General features: G+C 42.8%; 1 protein-coding gene across 2 annotated transcripts; it reads right to left on the bottom strand.

Annotated features, from left to right (window-relative positions):
* Positions 1–185: 185 nt before the first annotated feature.
* On the bottom strand, positions 186–20,202 carry abhd18 (abhydrolase domain containing 18). Of its 2 annotated transcripts, none has more exons than XM_084908720.1 (14): positions 19,947–20,202; positions 17,204–17,312; positions 13,719–13,803; positions 13,535–13,635; positions 10,440–10,515; positions 8,824–8,910; positions 8,392–8,417; positions 7,844–7,982; positions 7,097–7,186; positions 6,641–6,742; positions 6,145–6,344; positions 3,084–3,217; positions 1,718–1,880; positions 186–1,132 (listed from the first exon to the last, which is right to left on the bottom strand). In XM_084908720.1, the coding sequence occupies exons 1-14, from the start codon at positions 19,996–19,998 to the stop codon at positions 1,075–1,077; spliced, it is 1,422 nt and encodes a 473-aa protein (XP_084764846.1). In that variant the 5' UTR covers positions 19,999–20,202; the 3' UTR covers positions 186–1,074. The 2 variants fall into 2 exon arrangements, with proteins under 2 accessions (XP_084764846.1, XP_084764852.1); XM_084908726.1 differs by lacking the exon at positions 19,947–20,202 and adding an exon at positions 19,496–19,613.
* Positions 20,203–20,429: the final 227 nt, after the last annotated feature.

A 20,429-nucleotide genomic window follows, 5' to 3' on the forward strand; every position in this document is an offset into this window, starting at 1 on the left:
GGTTAAATACTGAATAACAATGTTCTTCCAATTTACGTTTTTCCCACAGAGTTCAGAGGTGGACTCAATACTATTAATAACAGACAATCATAGGGTCCTGCTGTCCACACTGTTATAGTTCTTACAAAAATACAGGCTGAAATATATGGATAGGAGCAGCTAAGAGAAGAAGAAATGTGCTGAAATTGTCAGAAAGGAGATTTATTTGTTTCCACTTTACATGTGTGTGAGCAGCACAGCAAACACAGTGAAGCCAGTTAACCTCAAAGTCCACCAGTCACAGTGGACACAGAACAAAGCATCGACTTTCATTACATTCTGTTTGGGTGACCATCAAACTTTGTTGTGATTTAACATTGACTTCAGCCTCCTTTAAATTCGATTCATGTGACATCAGGACAACATTCCAGGGAAAAGCGATCGAGCGGCGTTCCCCCAGTGTTTTATCCCACATCTCGTACTCAATGTTTCTTTCAGCCCAGAAAAGTTCATGTGATCATCGAAGATTTAAGCGTGAGCATCAAAATAAAAAAGCGCCAGATTTCAACCAGCTCCTAAGAATTTCAGGGACCTGTACAACCGTAACAATTTTCAGTAAGAATCTTTCATGGTTTCATCAAATATGCTAAAGTCAGTCCAACATAAACTGGCCAGTTCTGAGGAACCTCTGTGATTTCATATGGAATGGCTCGGGCTCGAGTATCACATCCAAGGTTGTGTCAGATAAGGAAGAGAAGTGGAATACAGCAGGACACTTGCAGCCTGGTGATACAGGAGCAATAAAAACTGGACACAGTGCTATTAATGATCACCAGCAGTTATCAAACTGAAACTAGACACCTGGATGTTTCTTTCACAACACATAACAACATTTTAAACTGCTACAGTTTCAGTTATGCACGGTGAGGTTTGTCGCACACCTAGATCACACACCCTTATACAAACAGGAAGAGTCGTGCTCAGCTCCACCTTCTCTGAGGCTACCCTGTAAATGTCACACGTGCCTCACAAGGAAAGATCTCAGCTGCCACACTGAGAGTCGTGAAGGCAAACGTCCAGTCTGGCCTCCAGTGGCTAGTGCAGGTTGGGATACTTCACGCAGAATCTGTCAAAGGCATCATATATGGCCTGTCTGGAAATGAAACAGGTAACGTTAACATAGCAAAGCTGTCCATGACAAACAAATCATACACATAAAAATGATGAAATGTGTGAAATACTGTGAGGGTGGCCCAACTCTAACATCAGATTAACCAGACAACAGCCACAGTTTAACGAATATTCTCAGAGACGACAAACCGTCCACAGCCAGAGTTATCTGTCTATATGTTCCACGCCTGAACCAGTGCAGCTGTGACACTTCCACAAACAACTTTGGCTCCTCTGAACAATTTCTAGATTTTTCTTTGAATTTGACGTCATATTTGGTACAGTGGAGACATCATTCAGGTATCGACATCTAGTCTGAATTCATATTCATAATGAAGGACACTCTGGTCCATAACGCTCATTGTATTGTTACTAATGTCAACTTTCTGCTATAAAGCAGCAACGTTTCAAAACTAGAGCTTGTAGAATAGAGCAGATAAATATGGGTTGTGTGTTGCCAGCGAAGTTTCTCAGATTTAGCATGTTTTTGTGTGAGTATAGTTTAATTAGGCATAAATGAGAAACATAAAAAACACCTTTTTGATCATTTTCAACACTATAACTTTACCTGAATATATTCTGTTTAAATAGGTATGCACTGATGTGTCCTCCTCTCAGATATCTGACTTCACAGCCTGGCCAGATCTCCTGCAGACTCAGGACTCCTGTTCGGGGCACATATGCATCCTCTTTGGCCTGGACGACAACGATGAGACTGGTATCTACAGGAACTGCAGCAGAGAGGGAAACACAGGGACATCTACAGTCACAACATTCTTTCACTTTTGTGCAAAACACATGAAAATCTTATCTGCCAGAAGAGGGTGGTAGACACAGCAGGAACAGTGAGCTGTTAAACATTACTGAAGATCAGCTGGGTCCTCTGCAGTCTGATTAAAGGCCAGGTGGAGGATGACCTGTGCCTCCTCTCACCTCACACCTTCTTGTATAAGCGAAGGTCATCCTATTTCCCTCATAGTGTTCTAGCTTCACAATGATAATCCTGGAGAATGATTACAATCCCTGTGTTGTTCATTAGCAGCAGAATTGATCTTCTACGCCTTTTGATGGTGGTCCTCTTCAGCATCAAACATTCAATAAATCCTTTGAACACAATATTAAAAGTAAAAATAATCACGCTGGAGATTGTGTACTGTTCAAGTAACAGAGACAAAAGAGCTCGTAAGGAACTGTCTACATACGGCCCAAGGAACGAGGACACAGGTGGGACAAGTCTCTATTTTAGCAATGAGCAGAAAACTGACACTTCATGTGTAAAATCAGATTAAACAAAGGCTCTACAGGTGCGAAAAAGACGGTGCTGAGTTTCTCTAATCTGAGGTGAACATCGTTTTTCATGAGCTTGTTGCGAGTCTCTTAATTCTTTCCACACTTGGCTGATATTCCTTCTATACGGTTTCAATTTTACAAGCCAACAGCTTCGTGGTGTCATTGTCCATCTTTCTGTTTTGGCGTCAGTAGTCTCGCTCATTGTGCCATGCTCCAGTATCCACACTTTAATGGCAACCAACAAACCAGTATGACCATCACGACTTTGTCAGCAGCGCGACCTTCAATTCATCAAACGTCAGCAGCCGACGCTTTTATCACAGCATCAGCTCTTTAGTATCACCGCCAACAACCAAGCATCGCACGCCAACTCTAACGACACCACCTGCAACCTTATTGGTCAAAACCATTTCTGACGGCTGTGATGTGCTGCTGACAACAACCACATACATTTGTGTTATATACTGGCATGTGTAGAATTGAGCTACTTGTGTATATATTTTGTAACTTTGTAATATGTTGTATTATCCAGTTACTGTTCTTCATGTCTGGGAGCAACTCTGACCACAGGGATTAATTAAGTGTTGTGATTCTTCGCTTGTTCTTCTTTAAGCAGAGGTGTAATCATTCACTGCAGCACTCACCAGAGAAGTTGGCCATGTGTGTGCACTCATCCATCACTCCCTTCATGAAACTTATAGATTCTTTGTGTAAAGATGGACGACAACATTCGGCAGGATCCGTCCTTCTCCCGTGTGTGTTATATCCACCAAGAGCTCTAAGGAGACAGAAAAAATGACCATGTAAAAACGGTTTCATGTCCCTTAATAATGAAACATTCTCACTGGGGATCAGACTTTCTTATTCTTATTCCATTATCGATATAGAATAGAATAGAATAGAATTCAACTTTATTGTCATTGCACATGCACAGGTACAGGGCAACGAAATGCAGTTTGCATCCATCCAGAAGTGCTTTAGTGATATAGATATATTACAATATATATTAGCAATAATATAGATATGTAAGTATATTACAGAAATGGGTCTATTATGGTATGTTATAATGTACACGGTATGAAGTATGTTGTGAATATTCTATAACTATAGGTATGTACAGGCTATGAACAGGATATAAATATGAAAAACTTTACAGAAATCTGAGATATACAGTTATACAGAAATGGGAACTATGCAAGTTATAAACAGTTGTAGGGTTAAAAATTATCGTATGTACAGAATGATTATTTACAGAGCTATACAGTAGTGCAGTTAAGATAAATTAGATATGTGGATCATTTCTACAGTATCTATATAAAGTGCTAGTGGTTGTGAGTGGTGGTTCAGTCCATGTTATTATTGTGTGTTTGAGGGTACAGTTGTCCATTGTGGGTGTGTGTATGTTCAGTCCATGAGTTTAACGTGGGTCAGATGTCAGGAGGCAGAGTTCAGGAGTCTGACAGCTGTGGGGAAGAAGCTGTTCCGGTACCTGGTGGTCTTAGTCCGGAGGCTCCTGTAGCGCCTCCCAGAGGGCAGGAGGGTGAAGAGTCCGTGTGATGGGTGACTGGGGTCTCTGATGATTTTCCCAGCCCTTTTCAGACACCGCTTCCTGTAGATGTCTTTTATGGCAGGAAGTGGTGCTCCGGCGATGCGCTGGGCAGTTTTCACGACCCTCTGCAACGCCTTCCGGTCCGAGGCAGAGCAGTTCCCGTGCCAGACTGTTATACAGTTGGTCAGGATGCTCTCGATGGTGCAACGATAGAAGTTCACCAGGATGTCTGAGGACAGGTGGTTCTTCCTCAGAGTCCTCAAGAAGAAGAGGCGCTGGTGAGCCTTCTTGACCAGCTTGGAGCAGTTGGTCGTCCAGGTGAGATCCTCGGAGATGTGGACTCCCAGGAACTTGAAGCTGCTCACACGCTCCACAGCCGTCCCCTTAATGTGGATGGGTGGATGTGGGTCAGCATTCCTCCTGTAGTCCACGATGAGCTCCTTGGTCTTCTCGGTGTTAAGCAGCAGGTTGTTTCCGTCGCACCACTCAGCCAGACGATCCACCTCCTCCCTGTAGGCGGCCTCATCGTTGTCACTGATGAGGCCAATCACCGTGGTGTCATCTGCAAACTTAATGATGGTGTTGGAACCATCAGCAGGTCTGCAGTCGTGGGTGAAGAGGGAGTAGAGGAAAGGGCTCATCACACAGCCTTGTGGTACACCGGTGTTCATTGTGATGGTAGATGAGCAGCGGTTATCCAGCCGGACATGTTGGGGGCGGTTGGTCAGGAAGTCCAGTAACCATTTGCAGATGAGGGAACTGATGCCCAGATCTGTCAGTTTCCTGATGACTTGTGAGGGGAGGATTGTATTGAACGCTGAACTGAAGTCTATAAACAGCATTCTGGCGTAGGTGTTGTTGTTGTCCAGGTGTGAGAGGACAGAGTGCAGTGCGATGGAGACTGCATCCTCTGTGCTCCTGTTCTGGCGGTATGCGAATTGGTGGGGGTCCAGGGTGGGGGGGAGACAGGATTTGAAGTGTGCTAGGACCAGCTGCTCTAAGCACTTAGTGATGATGGGGGTGAGTGCTACTGGGCGGTAGTCATTGAGGCAAGATGGGTTGGAGTTTTTGGGTATCGGGACGATGGAGGTGGATTTGAAGCAGGCCGGTACCACAGCGTGGGCCAAGGACAGGTTGAATATGTCTGTCAGCACTCCTGCAAGCTCCCCAGGACACGCTCTGAGAACACGCCCGGGGATGCCGTCAGGGCCTGCAGCCTTGTGGACATTCACTATATCACATATCACACTTTCACAACTTCATTGCATCCTTCGGTCAAATGTTTGTGGCTGTGGAACCTGCCTGCAGAAGCTTGTCACACTTGATCAAGTTATTATTTTCCCCACTGTATACTATAGAGCACTGTATACTATTAAGTTAATGCATTTCACATTTCTGCCCCTTTTTCACATTTTCTAGCAAAACAGGAAAATGGAAATGGCTCAAGACTTTTGCACGATACTGGACGTCCATGTTTGTTGATACTGTAACCATAAAGGTTTATACTGATGGAAAATTGCATATTACTGTGCACTGTTTGAAACATGCAACAGATGCTCAACCAGATGTTCGACAGCATCGTTCTTTCAAATCAGTAGCAAGTCTTAAAACACCTGTACTCTTACAATGCAGCATTAATGTGTGATTACACACGAGTTTCCTGGTCCCACAAACACACACCTGTCATTGTTTACCAATCTCTGTGTAGAAATGTGAGTAAAAGCCTGAAAGAAGTACAAATTGTTCGGCTGCAGTTCAGTTCATATAAACATTACTGAGGAAAACAATATGCAAAGCCACGCCCACCTGTGCGGGACAGAGGCAATGCTAAGGTACCACACTCAGTTTGGAGTCAAAGACAGCTTCTTCTCCTGTTTAACAAATCAATTCAAAGTCCTTGCAAAGCAGTGAAAAATATGTCATCTTTTCTTTGTGATTCACGGTCCGTCTCACTTTCTTAGCCAAGAATCAGGCCAGCGAGCTGCCCAGCATATATGCTGGCTGCCCCCTCTGTCAGCGTGGAGCCTCCTGTGACTGAACTGGATCATTAAAGTCATTTAAAAAAGAAAAAGAAGCAACGTCGACTAATAACTGGACAAAATGCAAATGTTATAAAAATTCCAACACATCAGCAGGTTTAGTGATCGAACACTCACGTTGGCAGAGTTTCGAAGCTTGCTCCAACACTGTTCCCCAGCGACAACAGATGCTCTGCTCCGTCTGTGGCCCCACCACAGTCACTTCCTCCGTCCACTCTGGTGCACTGGCTCACTGACAGTTTGTGGTCTTTAGACAGCTCGTGGAAATGCTCGTCCACATTCGTTACAAGTTTGGGACCCATCTTAAAGGAATCAGCCTACCAGAAGTGGACGCGCAGCAAAAGATGTAGTGTAGTCATGTATGTGTTACACGTATGACACAAGACCAAACACCAAAAACACAACAAGCACACAGCTTCACACTTAACTTCTTATTTTAGTAAACAAAGAAAAATTCAGTCTTTGCAAAAAACATTTTACCAGCGTATTAGTGTGTGCAGAGGGAGTGATGAAAGGAAGACACGGATACTTTTTCCAGTCAGTTGTACTCGTACAGTTGTGAAAGTAATCTGAGTAATATTCTGTACTCCTGTGAAACTGCAGGAACACTTACCCCACAGTACTCCAGCAGCTTGATGATCTCCTCTTCATACCTTGAATTAATTGCGTATTGCTTCTCCAGCTGTGTCCAGTTCACTGCTTTACTCAGCACACCCTACACACACACACACACACACACACACACACACACACACACACACATTTTTCAGTCATTAACTGTTCCTCCTGCTCAAGAGATGATCAAAATGCAGATAAACATACAACCACAAATAAACTCCTGAAAGATCAATAAATGTCCGATCAACCAGACTCAGTATTAACAGTCTTATCTGATTTTGATAAACTGAAAAAATTTGACTCCCAGTTTCAGCTGCATTCAGACTCTGAACCATGAATTTAACACTAGTATTGGATCAGTAACATCAGCTTTGCATGGCAGAAACAGTATGAAAGCAATAATAAGTGAATGTGTCCTTATACATGTACAGCAGGTAGAACTGCTCCTGACCGTGGTGAACACACTGGAGGCTGTGGACCAGGACAAACAGGGAATTAGAGGGATGGGTTTGGGCCAGTTGGTCACTGCCAGGGACGCCATCTGGATACAAAGACACACAAGTGACACACTTTAGAGAGATAACACTGGGCTTGCAAGTTTCTTTCCCCAAATGAAACCAAGACGCTGCTCTGTCCCACTTTACGAACTCGGAGGCTTGTTCTGTTGAAGTGGAAGCTTCCCCACCCCCCAACATGAGCCCATTGGGTGAGGGACGTACTCTTTAACTTAAACTTAGAAAAACTTAGATTCTCTCTCAAAGGTTCTATTAGGAAATGTAACAAAACCTGGAAATCATTTCTCTTACTGGTGGACACCATCACCTTACTTCCTGAGACTGAAGTGAACTGAGCGAGGCTACATTATAAGTTTGGTGTTTTTTTATTTTATCTTATTTTTACTTTATTTATCTATTTATTTTTTTCCTTTTGTTTAGTTTGGTCCTTTTTGTTATGCTTGTTATGTGTATGGGTCTTGAGACTGGATCTCTGCGGTGTCTTGTCTCGTGTGGACCTGGTAGGGGGAGAATTCGGATGGCGGTTTGCTGTTGCTAACTTTGCATGTCGTGGCTGAAATCAATAAAACAAAGTTGGAATAAGATGCTGCTCTGTCGTATAACAAGATCGACAACTAAACATTTAGTGGTAAAATGTTATTTGACAACATTAACTGTTTGTTGAATACGTTTCTTTGACTTACATATCCTCCCATAGAGATGCCCGTCATTCCCAGGGGCCAGTATCCTTCTCTCTCCAGCCAGCGAAGCAGGACTGTTGATTCCAGGATCAAAGCCCCGCCCATCACAAACAGGTCTGACACATTTTTTAGACTGGATCGTCTAAAACACTCAAATGATATCTATATTCAATTTACAGTACGTTCATTTGAACTTTGAGAAAAATCGAGCCGTGAAGTCTGTTTTTATAACAACATCCAACAGCTCAGTGTGTCTCACACAGTCTCGCTTTGTCAAATGAATCAGTTTAGAAACAAACAATGCTTGAAAACGACAGCCTTAGTGGTGCATTTAAAATGTAAATAAAACCAACAGGTGTTTGAATCAGCCCATAAATCTGATTTGGAAACATCGAAGACGTTTCATTTCTGCCTCTTTTCTCCTTCTTGTTGCAAACATGAAAACTAAATGAGAATCTTTGTTGTATCACAAAGTTAAAAATCATTTTTTAAATCAACTAAATTTCCCAAACCAACAACCAAACTGGTTTTAATCGATCAAGTCAACTTACAGTTGGTCTCTGGGTTTTCGATAACCATGTGAAGCATCAGTCAAGGAACGTTCGTAGTAGACATTAAATAAAAACAACAATATGACACAGCTGTCTTCTAATCAGGTCACTGGATCGATTCCCAGCTCCTCTGATCTACAAGTGTCCTCGGGCAGGATCGTGAATCGATGCATCCAAGTGTGGACGTGTCTGTAGCAGAAGTGCTCTATGAATATGTGTCTGAACAGGTGAGTGTGGCTCGTAGTGCACACTCTGTTTACAAACAGGTTATTACAGGAACTTTCCACAGCATGTTTGTCATGTGCTTGTTTCATCAGCAGCAGCAGCGACTGGTTTGTACACACTCGCTGACTGAGTTTCCATGTTTGTCGTGAGTTACTTTGAAAGAAAGTTAACAACAAACGATGTTGTTGTTAAAGACAACAGAAGGATATAATAAGGGTTCTCCAGAAGTAATGACGCCATTCCTGCCTCTTTGATCATGGGCCGAGCCATCAGGGTCCGCCGACGCCAGAAAAACTACAGGTCATAGAAACACAAGGATAGAAACAGCATTCCAAAGGTCATCATCACAGTGACATCTCCTGGATCCTACAGATTGTTGGGGTCAGTTTCCAGAGTTAACCACACACTTTGACACCATTATTGAATCTTCTCGTCTGACGCGTTTCTCTGCTTCCACAGTAAATCTGGACCTTGAACCAAGTCTGCTGTTCAACTTCTGAGGATTTCTTGCAGTAATGTCAAAAACACAGTAGAAGTTTTAGCTCTGAGGAATCATCTGGTCCCTAACAGCTTCTATAATTATGTAAATATGACCTCAAATGAACAACAGCACTAAACATACGACACTCTTCTTTATAAGTCAGAGGACTGGAGTTGATTTGGGGTCTGGACTGTGACGGGTCATTTCAGCTCGTCTGTTATAGACTTGCTTCTGTGGATGGGATCATTGTTCTGCTGCATGAGCCAGCTGTGGTCAGGCTTCAGCTGCTGGACACACAGCCTCACATTTCAGTTAATGTTGTGGTATACAGAGGAGTGCGTGGTCCCGGGGTCTGTGTATCGATGCAGACACAGATCATCCCCCCTCCACCTTTGTGCTCACTGTAATCGGTGGAGGCAGATGGCTGCTGGGTCTTTCCTCCTTGGTGTTAATCGACACCTTAATGCTCCAGACTAACAAACTGCTAAAGCCTACATAGTTTTTCACCCACTCAATCATAAAATGCCACGTGAGGTTTGGATCACCTCATTTTAGAACCACGGGGACTCACTACGATATAACCTGGGTTTCTTTGTGTGCATCCACATGAAGGGAGTCTGACCCTCATTGACTCTTCTTTTACACAAAAATGGATCCAGTGAGCGCTGCCTACTGCAGTTAGTGACATTATCAAAGCACACGGGATAGACAACTGTAAACAACACAAACATGTATAACAGTGCTGCTGCAAATAAAGACATGTGAGTCGGTCTTGCTGCAGAAAATATTAATTTTGTGATTTGATGATCACGAGCTCACGTCGTATAAATTATTTCTTTCACTGCTCGGTGCACTCTGAGAGCTGCTGAACATCAGAGCACATTGAAACATTACAGGTTACTCTGTGTTTGGGACTCTGTCCTATAGCCTGATAATGGATGATATACTTGGTGATAAAAAGCTACTTTCTTTATATCCATGTGCTTTGTTTTTACATGATTGTGGGAGGGAAGTGAACACTGCTCGTTGTTATTTCAAAGGAAAACAAGATTGTCAGTGGCCTTTACTCCAGGGGTGTCAACATACGGCCCACTTTGATCTTAGATGGTCTGGACCAGTCAAACTCCGCTTCTGTCAGTGTAAAGAAGTTACAACTACAACTGTTTTTCTACTTGATAAAGAAAAAGCTGCTGTGGCAAAGACAGAAATCCATCAGCACAACTCTGGACTTACATCGTTTTATTTTTTTGGTTTGGTATTATAAGTATTTGTTTCAGCATTATGAGTTCTGTGGCGGATGCCTGGGAGCACATTCATATTAAAATAAAGGTAAGAGTCTTACATGGTCTCCAGTCCCAGCTAAGTGGATACATACTGGTCTGTTCTTCTGCCACCTCTTAGGAACTATGAACTGGAACCTGAAACAACACAAACGATGAGACCCGCAGGTCTACAGGCAGCATTCCCACAGCATAGGTAAATCCTCTTCAAACATTTTCAACACAAACACAGCTTACATTTCAGCCCTAACAATTCATGTGGCTAGCTCCAAATTCAGCAAATACAACCTCAGATGGACAGCAGAACACGGCACATTAAACTATATCTGTAATTAGGGCTGGGCCATATCACACCGTTCACAGTGATACCGGTGTAATGTTGGGCAACGATAAGAAAATGAAATATGGCGATAGAATATGGGTAAAACACGCATGCGCAGTGCCTTTGTTTACATACGCACATGGTGGCGACGGAGAATGAGAAGAGCGAAAGCGGATCGTTGAATGAAACAGATGAAGCTGGACTGGTTTGTAAAAATGCTGCAGCTTCAGTGGTGGAACTGGTTTAGCTTTCGTCCGTCAGATACACAACAAAGCACTATTTTTGGTAGCGCATGCTAGCGGCCGTCGTTATTACCGTGTTGTTTGGAAAATACGGCGCACTTAAAATCAATCCTTTGATTTTTCTGAAAGTCGACAGAGCCCCTTATAATCCCGTGAGCCTTATGTATGAACTCTGGTTGTGTTTACTGACCTCGAAACGATGTTATGTACACGGCGCTCGAAAATCTGTCAAATGTTTCAGTACGACTTTGCTAAGCTACGAAGCCGCACCGCTTGATGGATTGTCGGAGCATTACGGCTATCGTAGGCGGAGCCTCGCGGAGTGATACGTACTGTGCTTCAACATAATGTTACCGTATTGTGTGTGTTTAACCTCTTTTTAAGTTTTGTGGATATTATACATGGTTATGCTGAGGATATGTCGGCCAGTTTCCACTGGAAATGCCTTTTGGTTAAACTGTCAGCGAGGAATTTGCATTTGCACTGTTACATTTTTATATAACTTTAATGCACATAAAAAACAGCTGCTTGTTTAAGTGAAAATACATTGATGGGTTTTTTTGCACTAATAAAGTTGTGGAGTCCTAAAGTATTTTGTCTCGTGTCAATTATATCGTCAGTTATATCGTTATCGCAAATTTTCAAATGTATATCGTGATAAATATTTTTGGTCATATCGCCCTGCTCTATCTTTAATTATTCAATAGAAATTAAGCCAAATTGCAGAAACACTCTTATTGTTTGTATAAGAGTTAAGAACATTTAAAACACCAGTGCTAGTCAAAAGTTGCTGCTTAAAGCAGCACAATGCAAACGTTCCTCTGCCAGTCCTCCTCTGAGGTTTGTTGGAGGTGAAGGTGCATCTTCTAGTATTATGAAGAGCAGCTGTTGCATTAATGACAATGCAGCAGCTTCTTGGTGTGAATCGAAGTGCACTCTGAAAACGACTCCTCCAAACATGTGCTCCACTAGACTCCTAGTGTGCATATGGCTGTAGCACCTTTGCTCAGGTGTAAACAAAAACTTTGAGCACACCCACGGTCACCAAGCAACAATAATGATCATCTCCTCTTCCAAACACAGTGATGAGTTAAAATCCAGGAATCATGAGTGACACCTTTCAAACGTGAAACAATATTTGAAAACTGTAACTGGGGAGTGCATACACCCTGGACATTAATGGAAAACCAGTTCTTGGGATTCCTGTATTGCTCAGCATCTGGGATGGAGCGACGTTTTGTGGTTCCACTGATGCAGCCAATGACTCCTGGAAAGTTCCCAAATTCATAAACTTGTAATTAACTCAGGTTTCAGCATCTGGGAACTTTATGTACTGTCTTCTCAATCCACAAATGGTCCTGCACACAGTGAACGACACTGTTGGTTCACTGAGGCCACATAAACCCCCAGCTTCTCTGTGAAAGGTGCCAAAAGACAAAGTTAAGAGCACCTGCAGACTTACTGGACTTACTGGGTGAAAGACTGGGTTCCAAAATGAACTGATCTCCACATCGTTTACTTTATGCATTCGAAACGAGCTCGAAAACTGACGTCATCAAAAAGCTTCAGTGGATGACTTCTGCCAGCAATTCGTCTAGCAGACGGTTTTCATTGATCATCTCTGAGATTCTCCAAGTAACCCATGTTATTCACCAAACAACATTAACTCTGAAGTTAAACCTGCCTGCTGGGACGTTCTATTTAAACTTCAGTTTATGCCTGGACTAGCTCTGATCTCCCTCCAGTAAACAAGCGTAGTTTAGTCAGGAATAGACTTAGTCTGGCACTGTTTATACCGTGACTGAGGAAGCAGATTTCTGTTAGTCTGCATTGGCTGTTTAAATCTAGGACTAGCTTTAATCTCTGTCTGGGAACCCGCCCCTATAGAGCGCCTCAAGTGCTCAGGTAGAGTAGATAAGCACTAGATAAGAGCCGGTCCATTTACTGCTGCTACAAACAAGAATGGGTCGCTCTCAGGAGCTCAGTGATTTCCACCACAGCACCGTGACAGGATGTCACCTGTGTAACGAGTCGCTGCCATAGATTTCACAGCTTCAGCTGAATTTTTGTTAAATAAATAATGACGCTGTAATTTCTGCACATCTGAGGTTGTATTTACCTGATTTGAAAAATTGGTAAGAACAAGATGTTTTTAACCATGTGCTGATATGCAAAACCTCAGACGTGACAGAGGGTATATGTATCACGAGTTCAAGAAGTTTGAGGGTAACAATGCTGGAGAAAAGAAGGAAAACTAAACCGAACATTATGTTGCGTCATTTTCTTGTTCCTGTTTTCATCTCGTCTTTCTCTAGCTGCTCATTGCGTGCGTCTGCCGCCCTGAGCTTATTTTCCTGTAACTATAACAGAAAATATTCTTTAAAAAAAAAAAGTTATTCAATGAATGTTTCAAGTTTAAAACAATAACTGAATAACTTTATTTTAAAACCCCGTCTGTACGTTTGAAAGACCCTAAACCAGCATCCATTTGGCCCTCTGGACAAAGCACCGCATCAAACTCGGAAACAACCCATTCTCCTGTCTATTCTCTGTCTCCTTTCATTGCAGTGGCAAACAACAGCACCTCTTGTACCTGGCCTTTACAGCCTCTTGTGGCAGGATCCCAGGAACCAAATGCTCCAGAGGAGAGATAAAGAAGCCCTCTTGGACATGACAGTCAGCAAGCTCCTCTGTCTGCACACAAACACACAAATAACAACTAATAATACAAAAACTAAACAGCACAAGAAGGAAAAGAGAGGAAATAAATGATGTACCTTGTTTATATAAACGGGATAGTCCTTAGGAACCAGAGACTTGCACTTCTCTCTGTCTCCAATTATCTTTCGAAACTCAAAGATTCTACAAAACAAACAGACGCATCAGTTTGCAGCTGAGGACGTGCTGATCTCATCCACGACCTGCTCCACTGTAAGCTGGAGGTTACCACCTGATGAAGTGCGGGCGAGGGCAGCTCGACCACCACTAGCTCTAGGAAATCACATGATAGGGTGGGGCCGGGTTTCACGATGACCTCACCCTGGCTGATTGTGACCCACACCCGTTTTCACGCCTGATTAGGTAGAGGATCAAGAGGAGGTCCATGACCCTCTTGGGGGGTCTCACTAATTTAGAAGATCATTTAGCCTAGAACAACATAAAATAATGATAAACCAACAATTATAGAAAAAAAAGCTAAGACACCTTCCTGTTCATCACTGATTGAAGAACCAACCCCAGCTGCCTTACATAAGACTGACACTGACTGATCCAGAGTTAACTTCACTTCCTCCAAACCATCAAGTCTATTAGATTCAATTCTAAGCTGCCCAAATAAGTACTACCATTAATTAATGCTTCAGTTTCAAATATGATCAGTCTATGCCACTGATGGGCTACAAACCTTTAAGGTGGTAGTAATTAAACTGTCCATTACTCCTCCCAGCTCTCTTAGCTAATTATAGGCCAATCCTTCCTTTTAATTTCCAAAACTCTTGAAAGAGCAGCTGTGTGTCTGTAAAGCAGTTAACTGGTCATCAGCTACAGTACTGCAGAGAAACTCAGGGTTGTTCTTCAATATGTGGTGAGCAGGAAAATGCCCTAGCTGTGCAGAGGGCTGTTTGTACAGCAACAAACTCTTTTTCCAGGCTGAATGAAGATCTTCTAAATTACTAAGACACCGTTTCTTCTCAAGCTTATGAGTCAGCTGCTTTACGATGTGTGTTTAAGATATAAGAGAGTCAAGTACTTGTGATTTGAGGTTTTGTTTTTGGGTCAGCATATCCAGAGTCGTACACAGTGAGGATGTAAGTCTATTAACGAGATGATCAACCTACGTGGGAGTAGGGTTTGGGTACTGTGTGGTGCACAGTACTGAAGAGCATAACAGAGGAGGAATTATGTCCTTAAATATAGTTATAACACTTTTCAAAACATACTGTCATCTAATGTATTCCCAAATGCTGTGTAATCCATTATTGTAACTTTAAAGAATGATTTCATCTGACCTGAGTACTAAATCAGAAAAGTCTGAGAAATCAGAACTACAGGGTGGGCCATTTCTATGGATACAGCGTAATAACATGGGAATGGTTGGTGATATTAAAGTCCTGTTTGTGGCACATCAGTATATGTGAGGGGGCAAACTCCTCAAGATGGGCGGTGACCATGGTGGCCATTTAGAAGTCGGCCATCTTGGATACAACTTTTGTTTTTCCAATAGGAAGAGGACCATGTGACACATCAAACTTATTGGTAATGTCACAAGAAAAACAATGGTGTGCTTGGTTTCAACGTAACTTTATTCTTTCATGAGTTATTTACAAGTTTCTCTTTGTTCACAGCCATTGACATGTCGAAGAGGTTAACACGTGAGGAGCGAAATCGTGTTGATATCTGGTGAACGCAGTAACCGGGTCACTGCAGCAGATTTCAATGCAAGACCCCCTACGAGACCACCCATCTCCCATGCTACAGTCAGCAAACTGCTTGCTAAGTTTGGTGAAACTGGTTCAGTGTTGGATTTGCCAAAATGTGGACGCAAGAAAACTGTCACTAAAGAAGAAACATCAGTGGCTGTCCTAGCTTCATTCAGCAAGAGCCCACAGCGCAGCACTCGCCGCATGTCACTGGAGAGTGGCATTAGTCGAACATCCCTTCGGCGGATATTAGCTACTCACAAATGGCACCCTTACAAACTCCAGCTACTGCAGCATCTCAGCGAGGACGACCCAGATCGGCGCACAGAATTTGCAGAATGGGCAAAACAAAAATTGGAACAGGACCCTCAGTTCACGCAGAAGAGTTTGTTCAGTGATGAGGCAAACTTTTATGTGAATGGTGAAGTTAACAAACAAAACCACCGCTATTGGTCTGACACTAACCCACATTGGATGGATCCTCCAAGACTGTGGGAACAACAAAAGTGATGGTTTGGTGTGGTACATGGGGAACAACGATAGTGGGTCCATTCTTCATCAATGGAAACCTCAAGGCCACTGGATATTTGAAGTTGCTACATGATGATGTGTTTCCCTCTTTATGCGCTGAAGCTGGCACGTTCCCTGAGTTTTTCCAGCAAGATGGTGCACCACCACATTATGGGTGCAGGTCCGAGCATTCCTAGATGAACGGTTTGCTGGAAAGTGGATTGGTCGTCGTGGGCCAGTTGAATGGCCCCCAAGGTCTCCCGATCTGACCCTGTTAGACTTTTATCTTTGGGGTCATCTGAAGGCAATTGTCTATGGTGTGAAGATACGAGATGTGCAGCACCTGAAACTACGGATACTGGATGCCTGTGCTGGCATTTCTCCTGCGGTGTTGCTATCAGTGTGTGAAGAGTGGGAGAAGAGGGTTGCATTGACAATCCAACACAATGGGCAGCACATTGAACACATTTTATAAGTGGTCAGAAACTTGTAAATAACTCATGAAAGAATAAGGTTACGTTGAAACCAAGCACACCATTGTTTTTCTTGTGACATTACCAATAAGTGTGATGTGTCACATGGCCCTCTTCCTATTGAAAAAACAAAAGTTGTATCCAAGATGGCCGACTTCTAAATGGCCACCATGGTCACCACCCATCTTGAGGAGTTTGCCCCCTCACATATACTAATGTGCCACAAACAGGACTTTAGTATCACCAACCATTCCCATGTTATTACGCTGTATCCATATAAATGGCCCACCCTGTAGAGTAAAGTGGGCATCTACAATTCCTCCCCTCAGGCAGGAGGCTCCGGTCCATTCGCACCAGAACCTCTCGCCATAAGAACAGTTTCTTCCCCTCTGCTGTTGGACTCATGAACAATAACCGTATGACTGTTCCCACCACTAGCACATGACCCTACACTGTGTTCACTGCATCATTCCATGTTTGGCACTGATCACCACCTGCACTCATGTATATATCTATCTACTTAGCACTTTTAATTTTTATGTTTATTTAAGCATTATCTGACAGTATGTTTGCACTAAGTACCGCAGCAATTTCCTAATGTTGTAAACCTGCTCAACATTTGGCAATAAAACCCTTTCTGATTCTGATATCACAAAGAATCAACTTTCTTCTGTGGTTGGCTTCACTGTGTGGTTGAATTTAGCACAACTGTAGTACTCCCCGACAGGACACTTGCGCTGCACTTTGCTAAACGCAGGCAGGAAACCGTTATTGTTTGGTGCACGTATAGAAAACATTGGGTTTCAGAGCGCAGTGCATGCCCCGTCCTATGTGAAAGGGCCATGACAAGATGCTTCATACCTCTTGAGGTCTTCAGGCTTCCCCCATCCCCCAATGAAGAGTTTGGTGAGGAGCAGCCTTCGGTAGAATACATCCAGTCGGCTCACACCCATGGACCAGCCCCTGGCATCTACAAAGAGAAGGACATGCTTTATTCTGAAAGTGCTTACTTCCTGTAGGATTGTTAAGAACAGAAAGTAACAAAAAAAAGTCAGATGCTAATACATCTTTGTTTGACAACTGAGCAATATACCTCCCCCAAAAAAGGTTAAACGAGTCGCTCTACGAACACCGATTCCCTTTGAGTCAGTCGTGCTCTGTCAGGACAAGCAAGGCAGGAAGTGCTTGAATGTCCAATGTAAAAATGAGGATACATGAAGACAAAGGACATTTCAAATCTCACAGGAAACAGTAGTTTGCATCTGTTTTAAAAGCGTGTCTTTCTCACAGTGATAACGGCTGGAGCTCAGTAAGCTCAGAGGCCAGCAGTGTTTTTCTGGTGGTTTGCGCATGTACATTATGGCTAAACCACTGGTCTATGACAGTAAACTGATGGGAGAGCAACCTGCGAGACAAGCTGCCAATGGGTCTGCTTTCACTGTCCTGAGATCAGTTATGACTAGTGCTCGGTATGGAAAAAAGCTAGCATTAGCAAGTAAATAAGCTTTAGTGATTTAGCATCGTAATAGACAAGTTTCTGTTTGCTAACCACTTGGCCAACATGATGCTAAAGGGTGAAAAAGTTGTTAACTCCATTAGCTGACCGTTATCGAACGTTGGGTCTAATAACACTGGAACACTGAACAGCTGCTTGAGCACCACTTATATAGCTGCTTTGCCAACACTCCTAATTCTGTTTTTTTATTCCTATTTTAATTTCTCCTTGAATATACAGACAGCTAACCATGTCTGCTCAAACCTTTTAATTCAGGTTATTATATTGTTAATAATAATTTTTGAGAAATCAAGACTTTGGCCCGTGTGTGACTGATTTAGGATATTTTCAGTGGAAAATACATTGAGGTTCAGACTCTGCCAGCATTTAATGGCTGAATGTTAACTTGTGAACAAATTCAACATAAACAGTTGAGCATCCTGCATTTAACAACTCGCTCTGAAACACATTTCATCCCACTTAAGTCTTAAAATAACTTCAGCCTAGTCTTCACTCAAACATGTGCCAGTTCCCTAATGTGACAGACCTTTTCTCAATCAGTGTGACTGATTACAGCATGAATGATGACTGCAGGAAAACTGGCTGACAGGCTGACATAAGCATTATCATCTACTGAGGCAGGGTTAGAAAGATGGAGACAAAACATTTTATTCTTAAAAAGTCTGTCCATATGAGTGAATTATTGTAAAAGCAGTTATGTTAAGTACAAAAAAGCAAACCAGATATAACAAAATAGCAAACTGTGCACTTTGGCAGTGACTTTATGAATGAGGAAAGAGTGTCAGAGAGCTGGTTCAGGTGCAGCAGGAAGCGATAAGTCAGGAAGAAAATCTGCCAGCGAGCATGTTACGTTCACATAGTCTGTCAGCCACCACCTCACAGTTAACAGACTCATTTTCAGCCACCTTCCTGGAATAGGGCCCAGATCTCAGTCCAACGGAGTACATTTAAGATGTGACAGAACAGAGCTGCCAAGTAATCTGAAGGTTGATGCAAATACTCCCATTACACTACACTGATGAAACGTATCACATTTCTCTTCATAAAGTGATATTTCCCCCGGTTGGTTGTATTGCCATTTGAAACTGAGCAGATATAAGAACATAAACAAATATATACATTTCATGTGACTTCTCAACTCTAGCTCCTCTCGCGAGATTTGACAACACTGACATGAGCAGAGGTCGTCAGGGAGGTCTGGCGGCTGACTTGACCTAAAGCTTGATTAGTGCACATTTGTAACAGTGAGCCTTCAGAGAAAATACTTCCTCCACATACTCGGATCACAACGGCGCTTTAGTTTTATGACAGACAATCAAATCAGAACAAAGCTGTCAGTGATGTACGGTACAATGACGGGGTGACTCGTAATTTCCATTTCCATGCATAATCATCACCTTTGTTACAGCATAAAACGCTATATTGTCTTCCACTGGTCGTTGTAGGTAATAACTGTAATAACAACAACACGCTGACAATATAACGCAGAGACCAGCTGTACGACGGACACCCCCACGCTTTTCAACTTGCTGCTAGCTGTAAGTTAGCAAACTTCGCCTTAGTCATTCATTAGCGAGTTTCAGACCATGCAAACACAGACAGGCTGCGTTTGATACAGAGAGAAACAACAGCACTACCTCAGTCTGTACCCGAACGTATGTCTCTGGGTTTGCTCGCACGGCTAGTTGAGAGCTAAGGAAGGCAAATGTGGTGACTTCGTCAAGCTACTGGGAGGAATGGTCGCAATTTAAAAGAAAAAAAAAACAGTCGGAACTTCCGGTGTTCCAGATTAACCGGTTTTCACGTTGTCTGATGTTTGTTAACGGTACAACCTGTCATAACATGCTCCACGTTTTAAGTTTCAGATTCGCCACATTTTCAGACATTTTCGAAAGAAATTGAATTTTAAAAGACGCGTGTTTAGTTCAGAGTATCAAACATGACTTTTTAAAGATATAAATATTTTTTTAAAAAAAATCTGTAAGATCATTATTATTATTATCGATAAAAATAAAATAGAAATAAGCGACTGTTCCCCGGACCATCAGAACCAAAGTTGGAGCAATGATCTGGGAAGGTTTCCCACACCTTCAGCTTCGCCGTACGTGTTAACGCCTCCTCCCAGCCACTGACGGACCATCCAAGGCGGCGAGTGCAGCTGTTGCTGCTCCCGGGAAGCTCAGTTGTGTTAACCGCTGGATTGCTATTCCGCTCATAAGCTTAAAACGTACAGTGACACACAACTGAATATTTTACAAGCCATTTTCATCAGCGGGTTAATTACTTTCTTGCCTTATTTCTTATATCCGTTTTTTGTGGCAGCAACAGACACGGCTGCCGGATAGAAGCAGCATGCTAACTGGCCACTAGTGATGTGTCGGTCGCGAACGAAATGGCTCTTAGAGCCGAGTCTTTGATGTGAACGACGCGAGCCGGCTCCTTATCGCGAGCCGTGGGTGTTTTTTTTTTTCTTTCTCTCACCCTCTCTCTTGCACTTTTTTTTCCAGCAAGCACCAACAACCAGATTTGGTGTGTTGAAGTAACAGGTAAATGAACATTTTTTTAATTATT

Source organism: Perissodus microlepis, chromosome 2 (assembly GCF_051167445.1).
Source record: "Perissodus microlepis isolate ML-2025 ecotype Zambia chromosome 2, ASM5116744v1, whole genome shotgun sequence".
In the NCBI taxonomy this organism is placed as follows: domain Eukaryota; kingdom Metazoa; phylum Chordata; class Actinopteri; order Cichliformes; family Cichlidae; genus Perissodus; species Perissodus microlepis.